This window comes from Oreochromis aureus, linkage group 15 (assembly GCF_013358895.1).
Source record: "Oreochromis aureus strain Israel breed Guangdong linkage group 15, ZZ_aureus, whole genome shotgun sequence".
NCBI classification, from domain to species: Eukaryota; Metazoa; Chordata; class Actinopteri; order Cichliformes; family Cichlidae; genus Oreochromis; species Oreochromis aureus.
Window position 1 is genome coordinate 23,821,842 of NC_052956.1, and position 14,498 is coordinate 23,836,339.

At 40.6% G+C, this 14,498-nt stretch overlaps 1 protein-coding gene across 5 annotated transcripts in view; it reads left to right on the forward strand.

The window, feature by feature from the left end:
• The window catches only part of col12a1b (collagen, type XII, alpha 1b), a 153,728-nt gene that overhangs the window by 42,560 nt on the left and 96,670 nt on the right, over positions 1-14,498 (forward strand). For 4 of the 5 annotated variants that reach the window (XM_031751530.2, XM_039599428.1, XM_039599429.1 and 1 more), the window contains exons 15-22: positions 635-827; positions 2,954-3,078; positions 5,397-5,546; positions 5,826-5,945; positions 6,928-7,092; positions 7,278-7,424; positions 8,913-9,058; positions 11,719-11,848. In XM_031751530.2, coding sequence (XP_031607390.2) covers positions 635-827; positions 2,954-3,078; positions 5,397-5,546; positions 5,826-5,945; positions 6,928-7,092; positions 7,278-7,424; positions 8,913-9,058; positions 11,719-11,848 — 1,176 coding nt within the window. The remainder of the gene's footprint in view (positions 1-634; positions 828-2,953; positions 3,079-5,396; positions 5,547-5,825; positions 5,946-6,927; positions 7,093-7,277; positions 7,425-8,912; positions 9,059-11,718; positions 11,849-14,498) is intronic. The other variant, XM_039599432.1, reaches the window with a different exon arrangement.

A 14,498-nucleotide genomic window follows, 5' to 3' on the forward strand; every position in this document is an offset into this window, starting at 1 on the left:
TATAAGAAGAAATACTCCTGTAAGAAAGTTTTAATGTTATATTGCTCTAATTTTAAAGGAGCTTTTACATAATGAGAAAAAGTAAATTTGAGGCCCACTCTAAGGATGTGTGAGGATGTGTAGCCTCCAGGGTTTAATCCTCAGTACTGAAGTTAACTAGAGAATTGTCCATATTTTCCAGGCAGCGGATAAACCTGGTATATTTAAAGATTTATTCACATTTTTTCAGAGAAACCTCACACCAAGTCACGGTGCCTTGGAAAAAAATATGTTTCTTTGTTCCAAGTTGCAGATTTTTTTTCCCGTTTTCCCACCAAATATTTCATGGACTGACTTCAAGTTTAAATTACTTGTTAAGAGGAGTATTTTTCACACCACAGGTGCTGCAGCGCCTCCTCACGAGAACACTAAAATCACAGATAAACACGTGCTCAATCACACGCTAGCATTACTAACACATGGCATGACACTGGGCTTCCTAACGGTCGACACCGGGTTCAAGGAATTGTATTATGGACTAATGAGAAACTGGCTTGAATGTGGCGTGGCTGATCCTTAAAAACCTTCGCCAAGAGTTGGAGTTTAGTTCTAGGCGAGTTTGTCCTGAAGTTCCTGCTGATTTCTTCTATTTCAGTGTCACCGTACAAGAGTCCCAGGAACCTTCTGACCTCAGAGCCCACCAGGACCAGTTTCAGAGTGTCCTGGGATCCAGCACCTGGGGATGTCAGGGGCTACAAAGTCACCTTTCACCCCACAGGGAATGATATTGACCTTGGGGAGCTCCTTGTTGGCCCCTACGATAGCACAGTTGTTTTAGAGGAACTCAGGTAAGCTTTCAGAGTTATTTCATGGCTTACATAGAAAATTCCATTTAAAAGGAAACAACAAATATATAAGACAGTCAACAGGAAAAGGCTTAAATGGACACTGTGATAACAGAACTCATAATTTCTATAACTTGTCAACAATAGGATTTGGTCCAGAAAGTAGTTTGACCCAGCAGTATCAGGGAAAGTTGCAGTTAAATATCTGGGAACTGAGGATAGCCGCTACTGAATGTTTGGGAGAGGAATGTTGTCCCATTGTTGTCTGATAGAGGATTCTAGCTGCTCAGCAGTCCTGACTCTTCTTTGTTATATTGTTGGTTTCATGATGCTCCAAGTGTTCTCAGCTGGTGGACTGCAGGCAGGTCAGTTTAGCACTGGACCCTTCTACTATGAAGTCGTGCTGTTGGAGTAGATGCAGTATGCAGTTTAGCATTGTTTTGCTGAAATATGAAGGCCTTCCCCGAAAAAGACATCTAGATGGGAGCATCTGTTGTTCTAAAACTTGTAAATACCTTTCAGCATTGATGGTGCCTTTCCAGATGTGCAAGGTGCCAATTCCAAGAGCATCAATGCCTCCTCCTGTCAGAAATGCAGATTTTTGGACTGAGTACAGATAACATGCCAGATGGTCTCTTTCCTCTTAAGTCTGGAGAATATGATGTCCATGTTTTCCAAAAGATTTCCAATTCTCATTCGTCTGACCACAGAAAAGTTTTCCTCTTTGTCTCTTTCTATTTTAAATGAGCTTCAGCTGAGAGAGGAAAGTAGCATTTCTGTTAAGTTATGAATATTTCTTTGTATAGTAGAGATGAAAGGATGAAAAGAGGAAGTATAGACAAGTTTTATGGAGGACATACAGAGGGTTGGAGATGGAGGCAGATGGTCTGCTGTGGTGAAAAAAATATTTAATGTGGTTAAAGATAAGGGATGCATGTTAGATATTGATTCTAACAACTTGCTATGAAAATACGGATTGTGGTATGGGTTTCTACTGGAAAGCTGTAGGGACCTGGATACAGTACAGGACCTTTTTTGACAGTATTATTCTATATTACTACCTTACAATATAAAGCGCCTTGAGGCGACTGTTGTGATTTGGCGCTAGGTACATAAAATTGAATTGAAGTGAATTATTACTGCATGATTGCACAAAGACTGATAGAATTGTAAATGTTTGCACAAAAATCATTAATTTTGATGTGGGGAAGTTGTTTTTCTGCGCTTAGACTTTATGTATATGTGTTAAACACATAAACAGTGCTAACGTTTAGGTAGCAGCTTAACTAGCTGAATACATGGTATAAGGTTGATGCACAGTAGTAAAACTGTAAAGCTTTTCCAAAAAGAAACTTTTGTAATCTACGTTGTATACAATGATTTCAGATTATATTCTGATTACAGCAGGCATGCTGTAAAAAAACAGGTAAAACCTGGTAAAACCAAGTCTGGCTAATAGCATTTTAAGCTAACATAACTTTTTACAGTGTATCTGCTAAACTTACAATTTGCTTTTGTCTGAGTAACACTGAACACAAACACATTGTTTTCAGAGAAAATTCCTTCAAAGGGAATCTCTTAATTTGAAATTCGAGGGTAAAGTTACATCTTAGTTTGGAATTCAACCCTTAATAAATCAAATAAAGCTTTGTTATGCTTTCAAACTAACATTTATTCTTGAATCAGTGCTGCGAATCTGACTGAAGTCAAACATTTAGGTTTCAGCACACCCTCCTACAGCTATGATGTCATCTGATTGTTTATGCTGTACAAAATTGCTTAGAACTGAGAGAAGCAGCAATCTTCACCACTGAGATGAAACAACTTGGTAAAGTTCCACATCTTTGGTTAAAAAAAGTAAATATTAGTAAATGATTCAGCACTTAGCTGCTATTTTTTTTTTCTTTTTTTGCTGTTGATTTTAGCAGCTTAGTTTTATAGATGTTATAATTCAACTTGGTGTGAGTTATTGTGTGTGTGTGTGTGTGTGTGTGTTTTACAGTGCAAAAATATAACAAAGCTTTTCTTTTTTAGTTTGAAAAACAGGAGCTGCATCTTTAAAGTCCCATTTCGACCTTTAGAGGCTGTGAACATGATGTTTGTTTGTCTATTTTTCCCTTTATCCTCAGATCGGGAACAAAGTACTCTGTCGCTGTGTTTGGGATGTTTGATGGAGGAGAGAGTTTGCCTCTTGCAGGAGAGGAAAAGACAACTCTCAAGGATGAACCCGAATCTCCTCCTGTCACTCTTTCTGGTAAAAGCCGACAACAAACTTCTCACCGCGCTCGTTAGCAGGCCTGCAGAGCAGACGTTCTCTGATCTCTGACGTCTCAGTGTCGCTTAGATTAGTGCTAAAACTTTGATTTATATATTGTCACAGGGAATTGAAGTCGCCGTCGCTGTGGGACTGAAACTCGGCACAGATGATTATGATTCGCTGAAATTATTTAGAGATGCTTGGATCACATTTTCTCAACTCCCTACTGTCTCAGTGGGAATGTAATGTGGAACAGAGTTACATGCGATCAAGTGTTGACATGAACATATATCACCAGTGTGTGAATGTGTGTGTGAATGGGTGGATGTCTGGATATGTAAAGCGCTTTGGGGTCCTTAGGGACTAGTAAAGCGCTATATAAATACAGGCCATTTACCATATATAAACTGCACAAATGACCCCCTCACATGCTGCAGCACTGAGCTTTAATGGCATCACCATAAGAATATATCTTCATTAGCTCTCACAGATTACTACTGAGCTGAGGATCTGCTGACCAAATGTGTCTTTAGTCATGCAAAAGTAGATATTTCCCATTTATAAGGTGTCTCAAAGATCTCTGTTTGCAATTAGACTTTTTTATGATCCAGAGGGTTCGATGCTGGAGGGATGTATGCAGCTAGGAAAATGTTATGCTTCCCATCAGACCCCGAGGAGGTGCTGATCCTCGGCAGAAATTCCTGCTGTAATGCGGAGCAGACACGGTGACCGACTGCCCACCGAGCAGGGAACGCGCCAGGCCACTCCGAGATCCTTGCTTACCGAACTGCAGCTCTAACAGAGCAGGCTTTAATTCAGTGTTTTTGACAGGTCCATATGGTCTGGCAGAGCTTCTTTAATGCGTCCTTAATATGCTGCAGAAACATTATTTTTTACTGTCCATTAAGTTTAATCCTTTTTAAATATTGCTCTTTAAACAAAGCTGGAAAAATCTGACATTGAAGCAAGAAAATGTGATTCAAATCATCTTTTCAGGATTTGGCTAACGGGAACGTTAACCTTCAATGCTAATTGCATCCACAAATGAGAGTGAGAGAAAAAGTGAGGGTGAAGTGTGTGTCATCACAAACATAAAAAGGCAGGTTTTCTGTCAATTCTGGAAGAGTTGCCTGTTTAATAGCAGGATTACAGACAAAATTACAAATTGGAGCAACAACTGGAAATTTTGTCATCACAAAAACGTATCAGATTGAACCAAGAACAATTTCGAGTCATCATGTAAATCTGAAGAAAACATTTCAAAGTAATTTGGAAGGATCTCATCTCATGCATGCTGTGCAGGGAGCTTTCAGCCTTAGTGGAGATATACAGGTTCAGACTCATGTTACTGTTGTTTACTTGTAAACAATCAGCATCTTTTATGCAAATAATCTCAACTCCAGAAATAGTTACTTGCATTTTCTGAAACTTTCAAGCATCTTGTTTATAGTGACACCACACAGTTCCTCCAACTGAAGCTTGGACACAAAAGCAACAACAATTCGGAGCTGCTACAGTTTTCGGCAGGACACAGCCACACTGGGCTGAATTTTCATTTGCTCTTCCTCAGAGACACTGATTCCAACAGTCGTCTGCAGCTTATTAGAAACCTATGAAAGCTGCCTCTGTTTATGACATCTGTTTTTATTAATGAACGGCACCGGGACATGAGCGCGTTGTTTATTGGCGGTGGTATAACTCAGACAGACCGCGGCCAAGCATCCAACTCGAGCATCAAGCATCTGTTTCTGCTGCCTGCTAAAAGAGCTAAAAAATGAAGTTGCTCGTCTCCTCTCATCTTTTTAATCACACACACAGGCGCCCTGTTTTTAACCGCTGGGCGTGTCGTCCTAAAAACATGGACGAGCGGCCATTTTTCACCCCCCACAGGTGCCTGGAGCAGGAATGCGCAGTAACTTTGGGGAGCAGGAGACCTTGTAGATCACAGTATGGGAGAGGCTAATCGCTGCTGAGACCACAGCAGCACAAAACACCCCGAATGACTCGCTGTGCTGGAAGAAAGACACAGAGAGAAAAAAAGACCATGGAGAGAGCTCTTAATCCTGCACTGACAGCTGTTACACAACGTGTGAATTATTTGTGTTACATAATGTAAATCTGTTGTCTAAGCATCTTGTGATTGTGAGAATTTTCGTGATGTACCGCTTACTCCTCTCTCCTCCTGATGTATTTCCTCTCACTCTTTCACACTTTTCCCTCGCACAGTAAGACTAAACAGACACTTGTGGTGGGTATCTGTTGTGTACCAGGTGTCTGACTAACCTCCTCTCCTCCCAACACCACCGTCTCTGCAGACAATCAGTGTAAGACCACAGCGAAGGCCGACATTGTGCTGCTGGTCGATGGCTCCTGGAGCATTGGACGCATTAACTTCAAAACCATCCGCAGCTTCATTGGTCGCATGGTCGGCGTGTTTGACATCGGCCCAGAAAGAGTCCAGATCGGTAAAGCTTTCACTATTGTTACTATAACGACACGAGTCACATGGAGGGATGTTTTCCTTCAGACAGCTGTCTCTTGGTATTCGCCTAACCTTAACCTCCTGTACTTAATGGGATCTTTAAACCTCAATGGAAGATATCCTGATCCATATTTTTATTTTGGGAATTTACTAGAGTAGCTTTGTGTGAGTAACAGTTCAATCTAACCCTATCCTGTATCTGAAATAAGCTGTTTTACACCAAATCAGAGTTGCTGTATCCTTAGTGTTGTATTTTCTGCAGGTCTGGCTCAGTACAGCGGTGACCCAAAGACTGAATGGCACCTGAACGCCCACCCCACCAAAGCATCCCTGTTGAACGCTGTTGCCAACCTGCCATATAAAGGAGGAAACACCATGACAGGTGATTTTTTTTTTTAGTACTTTGGCCCAGCTCTCACTGACCTGGGTGCCAGTCTGGGAGACAAATTTGATTCATTTTTATATACTGTGGCAAATCACAACGTATACAAAGTATAAAGTATAATTTCAAAGCACTTTACATACTGGGGCCAAAGCCTTGGTGTGAGACTCAGCCACAGTGGAGAATGAAAAGCTCACTTTTAAGAGGAAGAAACTTCAGACAGGTATGAGGAAGACGATGGACAAACTACCGGAGAGAGTAGACACAAAGTTAATGAGATGCAACATGGAGCGTGAGAGCGAGGCGAGACACACTAAGTATAGACACTAATAATTCAACAAGACTTTTATTTTATTACTCAGTTGTATCAGTTGAAGGAGAAGGAGCTCCGAGAAGATATAAGCAGGACGATGAGGAAGAGGTGAACCAAGGAGAGATACAGAAGTAGTACAAGTTAATAATGACAAAACACTTGGAGCAGAAGCTGAGCTTAGCATTGAACAGCTGGAAGGAAAAACTGATATACTGCAAGATGATGGTCTTCCATGGGAATCCAAACCTACCAGACAGACACATAGATTAATAAGGGGTTTAACTTTAAAGCGATCACAGTGAATAGGTAGAAAGGCTGCTCATCAGTTTGTTACCTGTTGAATCACACTCTTGTCCTTTTGTCCAATGAAAATAAAAGTAATGTTGATATCAACGCTGTAGACTGTACCACTGTTTTCCACCTCTGGCACATGAACTGAAATCAGCTAACTGTGGCGTTTGTGCAAGAGGAACGGATAAGTGGGGTCGATAGATAGAACCAGTTCTCGATTACTGTCCCTGATAATGGACATATTCAGTATCACATGATCCAGCTGTAAGCTTTCTGATGGGTCAGGTTAGTTTCAGAGGAGTTAAACAACAGAAAAGCAGCATGCAGTGCTTTGTTATCTGCACACATAACTGAAACTTCTTCCTGACTGTGGTACAGGAATGGCTCTGAACTTCATCCTTCAGAACAACTTCAAACCCAGCGTGGGGTTGCGTCCAGACTCCCGCAAAATAGGCGTCCTGATCACTGACGGAAAATCCCAGGATGAAGTCATCTTAACTTCACAGAACCTGAGAGACAGCGGCATCGAGCTCTATGCTATTGGTGAGTGAGCTTCACTGGTTTCAAGAAAAGGAAATGAAAACACATTTGAACTTTTAGATGATTGCTACCTGCATGCAGCGAAGCAGAAAAAGTACCTGACTTTACTAGAATGGGCTGAAAATGATCAACCAGCAACCACTTTAGTCATCTTCCTTCATCAAACTCATGGTTTATTTTTCTCACAGGTGTAAAAAACGCTGATGAGAATGAGCTGAGGTCCATCGCCTCTGACCCAGATAACATTCACATGTACAACGTCAACGACTTCAAGTTCCTGCTGGACATTGTTGACGAACTCTCTGAAAACCTGTGCAACAGCGTTAAGGGCTCAGGTAGGGAAGATGCCACATGCTCAGAACACTGACACAGATACCTGCTAATGAGTGCTAACTAAAAGATAAAATATGTGAGTAATCAGGTCATCTTAATTATTTAACGTTATCGAGGTGCATCCATGGACCCAAACATAAACTAAGTATTGCTATGAACAACAAACTCACCAAAACTGAAGTACAGACTTCTGGGACAGTCTGTTAGTGTAATTAACCGCACAGCAGATAATTCCATTAAAATGCTCCAAGAAGTGCCAACAGCACAAAGCTGTTGTAGAGGTCCACTTCAGTGATTTGAATTAGCGGAGGTGAAGCCGAGCAGGGCTAGCAGCTACGACTGCTTGTGTCTGCACCATCCTGTTAGCCATAATGGCCACATCCTTAACTTTAAGCCTTAACAAAATCCAAAGGGGTGACTTATCCAAACATACGTTATCGACTTATCCCAAAGTTTCGTTGTACACATACAATGACAATATAAGGCTTTTCTATTCCGTTCACCACCTGTACAGGTGTTATGAAACGGGAAACCATCCACAGGCCAAAGCTGGTTTTTTTTGTATTGGTCTGTGAATCTCTTTATTTCTGCTGTAAAGTTGGACATTTTATCATGGCAGTCTATAGGGACTGACTCTGAGTCTGAGTCTGCCTCAAGTGGACACTAGTGGAAATGCGGCTTGGTATGACAAGGCAAACACATACAGTATGCATTGGCAGAATTTAAAACAAATGAAGCAGAAAGTCCAAAGCAGTGTGATTTAAATTTATTTATTATCACAATTTCATCATAAACTTCTTATTCCTGCTCATGAAAATGCTGCAGAACATGGCGATATGGTACGCTTTAGCTAAAGATTTAAGGCTCTGTACATTTTCACAAGTAAATAGCAGCTCACAGTTCTTTGTACAAATTATTCTTTAAAATTACTGTGGTGGTGGAAGCATCACAGTTTAAAAAAACAAACAGTTTTTAACGTGGACAATCAGACATTGGTTTTTATTTTCCTGCAGGCTTTCAGCAGGTTTTACAGGAACCTGAGCCTGTGAAATCTGCTGACAAAAACTTTTAGTCTAAATCAAAGACATCCTCTTCATTGGTAGAGCTTGAGAGATGAAACTAATGGTTGCTGACAAGTAGAGAGTAGAGATTACTTTGAGTGTTTTATTATCCACAGATCAACATTATCCAGACTTGGCTGAAAGATAAAAGAAAAAATGATAAATTTGTAGATATATTTGACTCAGCTCTGCCTGACAGTCTCAATTATTTCAGACCTTCAAAGGACGTTGCGACACATCCAAGCATCTGATGGAAACTTTCATAGTGGACGTACTTTATGTGTGTAAATCAATTTTAAGAGGAAACAATTTACAGCTGAGCCGGAAAAAAACAGTTTTTAAACGAAGCAGCCGGCCAGGAGCTTTACTGTCAGAGGAGCGAGGGCAGATTTGTGGATCCCAATATCTGTGCCGTTTGTTTCTTTTCAGATGATGAGTTAGTGGCAGCGCCCACTGACCTGGTGACCTCGGAGGTGACGCAGAGCTCTTTCCGCGCTACCTGGACCCCACCCGACGGTCCCGTGGACCAATTCCGCGTCACTTACGTGATGGCGGCCGGGGGACCCACCGAGGAGGTGAGATGAAGCTCGCCCTCCCTAAAACCAGGCAACAAGGTTTAACTCGTCAGATACCAGTCACAATAAAATTTAATTGACATAAGATTTAAAAAAAAAAAAAAAAAACTAAAGTAAGGAGACAGAGATGAGGAAACAGGAAATTAAAGTCAAAAGATACGTTCCAAGAAAATGATCTAACATAACACACTGTTTAAAGGTATGATGAGGATAAATGAGGAGAGAGGCAGTACCCTATTTTTTTCTCTTCGCGTCCTCCACCTGGTTTCGGTATAAAGTTGGTTATTTCATTGTTGTCTGGCATCCATTCTATTGTTCCATCTCTAAATGGTCAAAAGACCTTCAGATAATTAGAGTATTTTACAGGACTTCATTAGAAGAATCCGCTCAGTCTGCTTCCTGTGATGGTAAACTTTATGTTTGCCAGCTGTTGGATCATTCTCTGAATATCAAACAGCAACTTGTTTTCTTATTAATTCCCTTTGGCTGCTATTAGCTAATTAGCTAATTCTTTTGTTTGTTTATAGGAAACCAAAACCACAGCTTCCTGTAAATTTCAGATAATGACAGTCGCACAAAAACAGACTAATTAACGCTAAATTCCCTCCCGCCCTCCCTCACACAAAAACAGACTCTCGGGTGAGTTTCCAAACACCCAGGTCTGGCTTTTATTCAAAGCTCCACTTTAGGTGGCCCCCAGGATCTGAAATGTGGATCCTGGCTGGTTTACTGAACCTCCGCTGAGTTTAGAAGTGATCTGTTGTCAGTTGTGTTTTTAAAAACCCATCACTGGACCTTTTACTGGCTCAGGCAGATCCTGCAATGATTTCACTCCATCTATTTGGTTCAATGTTATAGACTTCACACTGAGCCAGGATGCCTCCCCTGCAGCCACTCTTCTTTAACATGTTTACATTGGACTGCTTGAACAGTGTTGGATATTAGTGCAGACCTTATCTGCTGGGATTTACACCCACTTCAGCAAGGAGGGAATTCCTAAACTACAATCAGCCCGTTACAAGGAGGGTCAGCATAGAGGCCATAGCATGCTGCCAAGAGGTGGAACTCTTATATCACTGTGTATATGCAAAAGGAAAAATAGAAATGCGTTAAATTAATAGACAAAGAAGGGGATGTGCGGTGAGTGAAGTGTGTTCTTGGCTTAATTTTAAGTCTTAAAAATGTAAGATCAACCCGTGCAGCTGCTGTTTTAGGCAAAGACACTAAAAATCGATGCAGCTCAGTGGGATTTGTCTCTGAAAACCTGATGCTAGGATTGATATCATTATAACAAAACTATGTAATTGTTATTTTTTTAAAGGTTGGTTACAGAATCTCATATTCAGAGTGTCATTCATTTGCCAGAAAGAAGAAAAAAAGTACGCAATAAACAAAGTAAAGTTGACTCTAAAATTATTATTATTATAACTCAAATTTCCACTATTGTGAACATAAATTCCTTGGGTTATGATAAGCGAATGACTGATACTGTGACAGCTCAGAAGGAAGCAGGACACAAGAAAAACAAACACATACACTCATGAAAACCCAGCACAAACTTTTACTCTTAGGTCCTGTTCAATCTGATCTCTGTGTCAGGAAAAATAATACACAATTAAGAAGATTACCCCTGCGTTTGGAGTTGCTTGTATGGATCCTGATGCTGTAGGGTTAAAGCTATAAAGCTACAGATGTTTTAAAAACTCAAAGGAAAGACTCCTATAAACAGCTGGAAGCAAGAAAAAGGTTTTCAGCTGCTGACCAGAGTGGATTGATCTGATGATCTCATTTGAGACTAAAACCGTGAGTGTTCATATCAGCTGAAACTCCCTTTATTTAATGTGCTACATGTATCCCAATGTGAACTCAGGTGGGTTGGACCTGAAAAACTATTGCAAAATAAACCTTTTTTTAATTTAAGGTATTGAAGTATGTTCATCAGTTACAAAGCAGATGAACAGACTGAGAGATCTTATAGGTATTATAGGCACATTACAGATCACAGTGGCTTCACCAGAGCAAGGGTTCACTGCTCTGCAAGCAAGTATAATCCTGGCTCCACACTGCAAACAAATATATCTTTATGCTCGCTTCCAGTAAATTAAATCTAAAGTTTGTGCTGAAAAATGAATAAATAAATAAAGAGAATATATCAGCTTGTTTCCCATCCTTTTTTGATAATCTTGAGTGTCTGATTTAATAAAGATTAAGGTAAGGTCACACCAGTGGAGTCAAGAAAAACTGCGGTCGAGATCCATTGGAAACAGGTTGAGCTTAATCAATCACAGACACAAATAACTTGATAAGAGGGAGATATTTTCCAGATTACCAAACTGAAGAGTCCACCAGCCTGAGAAGCTGCAGACTCTTTGTGTTTGTTTGTTATTTCTCGGCTGGGTTTGATTTTCCAGCAGAATAGTGCAGGAATGTGACGCCATTTCGAAGCCAAGTTGAACATCCCGCACGAGGACTTTCCCACCAGCACAATAGATTCAGGCTCAACAGACTACAATTATCCAGGGGTGAAAAGACAGATGAAAGTTTTAATGACATCACGAAGAGATGCTTCTTTGGTTTTTAATCCCAGGCACTCTGCTTTTTGACTTTCTGAGGTGAAATTTACCAGCTACGGAATGTTAACCAGTCCTTTATCGTTTCAGGTGCTGGTCGACGGATCCGTGAACACCATAGTGCTGCAGAAACTGTCACATCTGACCGAGTACATTGTCAATGTTTACTCTGTGGTTGGCGAGGTGGACAGCGAGCCTCTGAAGGGCACTGAGACCACATGTGAGTATTTCCTCTTCACCTCTGTACTTTACTCTTCTGTGCCGGACGTAGTGTGCACTGCTGTTATGTTTCACGGGTGTTGGAGTGGTTGGACAGTTGAAGAGGGGCAGAGACAGTGAAAAGCATGTTTGCATCCACAAAAGTCCAATATTAGACTCCAGTTTGATTCCCCTGCTCTAAGTCATTAATGATGATCTCATGATGGTCATCATTGGTGATGATCCCAGCCCTAAATCTAACTATGCTACACTAAAAGGGCAAAAGTACTGAGAAACAAAGCTTATTCTTTGAATTCAGGTGCTTTCAGTCCCATTGCCACTGGTGTATAAAATCAAGCACTGTCTGCCTTTACAAACCTTTCTGAGAGACATTGCCTCTGGCATTAACATCAGCACTAAAACTGTGTGCTGGGAGCTTCGATCTTAAACCTCAGAGGCTTAAGCAGGATTGTTTCTCTGCTCTCCAAAATTCAAAAACGGCTCTTGCCGAATGAGAGAAGAGCTGAGTTTTCATTCTTGTTGATTTTTTTTTTTTAAACCTCTTAGTTCAAAGACATGATTAAAGAGGAGGTTTGAAGGCCGATAGTGTCATCGCATTGTGGTGCTTCACACTTGTGGGAAAGCGTTCTATTTCTTCCATATGGTTTGTGAGATAAACAGCTTGATTTCTCTGCTCATTATCCTGTTTCACACACATCCATGGATGCCATCTGCCCGCCTTCATATCTGGTCCAGCATCTGTGTTTATACTACATATATTTAGCATCTGATCTGAGGTGGAAATATGTTTAACACAGTCCCATGATGCAATCCTGAGAGCGGATGTTAGTCTGAAGTAGGAAAAATGGGGCAACTGTTAAAATTAATCAGGCCTGCGGTCGTTGCATGTATCTTAGATAAACTGATAGGGTTTAACAACGTGTTAAGTGCACGGCTCTAAGTGATTTTATTTGCTCATTTGTCCTTTAAAGTTCCCTTTATTTGTGCTAAAATGTGTGATTGATTTTTACAACAAGCGGCTTCTCACTGTCATAAAACAATAACTGGCTCTTGTGTTGCTGTCGGTTTTATGGCGGCCAGCAGCTGTCAGATCACTGTGGCTTTGTTTACTGTAATTTTTAAACTAACACTCGATTAGGTCATAATGTCCTTCTTAAAACAGTGTCTATAAAGGTCTGGGGTCTGTGGGTTTGGGTGGGGGTGACATATATCATGATCTCACATAGTGTTAAAACAGTAAGGAGGTGGGATTTTGTTGCAAAGCCACACTCTTAAAAAGCCAAAATTCACACATTTGTGCGTGTTTAAAAGGTTACATCCAGTTTCAAAGCAAAAGTGTGAAATACTCATCCTCCTTTCTTCTCGCTTTCCAATGCAAAAAAATTGGTTTGGGTTTTAATGCAATTACCATAGACTGTAAATAAAAGATGGATATAGCCAGCTTCTCCCATTGGTTTGAAGCCTGTTAGCATTTTTGTTTCTGGGTCCTAAAAGTAACCTTATTTTGATGAGAGGTTTGGGTGCTAAGTCTTCAGCTAAAGGTAGTTAGTTTGGTTAGAAAGCTGCGTCCATAAACTGTGCGGGTGCACAGATCCCTGCTGGTCAGTGTTAAGTAGCCTGATAAAATATTCACTCATCGAGACTGAAGCCCAAACTTCTTGAACAGTCTGTACCACAAAGCGAGCCATATTATCAGATAATTCCAAGAATAATGCTCCAAAAGGCACAAACACATCAGAAGTCCAGTTCAGCAGAGGTGAGGCCAAACCATAGACCTGAATAATGAATATAGCTTCTCGGTCTGAAATGTGAAGCCAGTGCAGATCTTCCATGGGAAAATCCACCTTTATACTGTCTACGAGCCTAGCAGACAGTAATCAGCTAGAGCTGCCTGTAATGTATCAGGATACCTGTAATTTAAAGTGGCCGTGCTCCTAATCAAGTTTCCAGATGGATGAGTTCACCCGCCATACAGTTGTTATGCAGGGAAAATATCCATAGAGACTAAAGCCGAGGCTGTAAACATGTTTAGTTCTGCAGTAAAGTTGGACTTTTTAACATGGCTTTCAGAGCCTCAAGTGGCCATTAGAGGAACTGCAGTTTCTTGGACTTTATTAATTCTAACTATGCACTATTTAAGATCAGGATTTAGGAGCACACTGTTTTGTTTTGGGTTTTTTTTAAAAAAAACTCTCTTCTGGATTTATTAATCTTTTATCAAATAAAAGCACATTCAAAATTTTGAACTATTTTGACATCTGTGTGTCCAAGAAGCCAGATTTCTTCAGCAAATACCTTTCTGTGTTAACCTGGTTTTATCTTCTATATCTCTGTGTTTCCATGAAGCGTGCTGGTTAGCTTTTTTTTTATACGACATCCAACAAAAAGTAACGAATAAGTCCTGAAAAATATCCTGAAAAAACAGAAGCCATCAAAAGCCCGAAGCTTTATGATCACTTTGGGACATTTTGGGTCTGTTGGGGTCATTATCCTGTTATTGTACCAAAACCTCGTCTGCATATTATAACTAAAAGGTCAAGGAGTGTTAATCCAGAAAATCTGAAAAAGTGAATTAATTTCGGTGCCTGAACCAACAAACACAGAGATTTGTGCACTCTGTTACTGTTTGGCAAAGCCAAAGAAGACCGTGG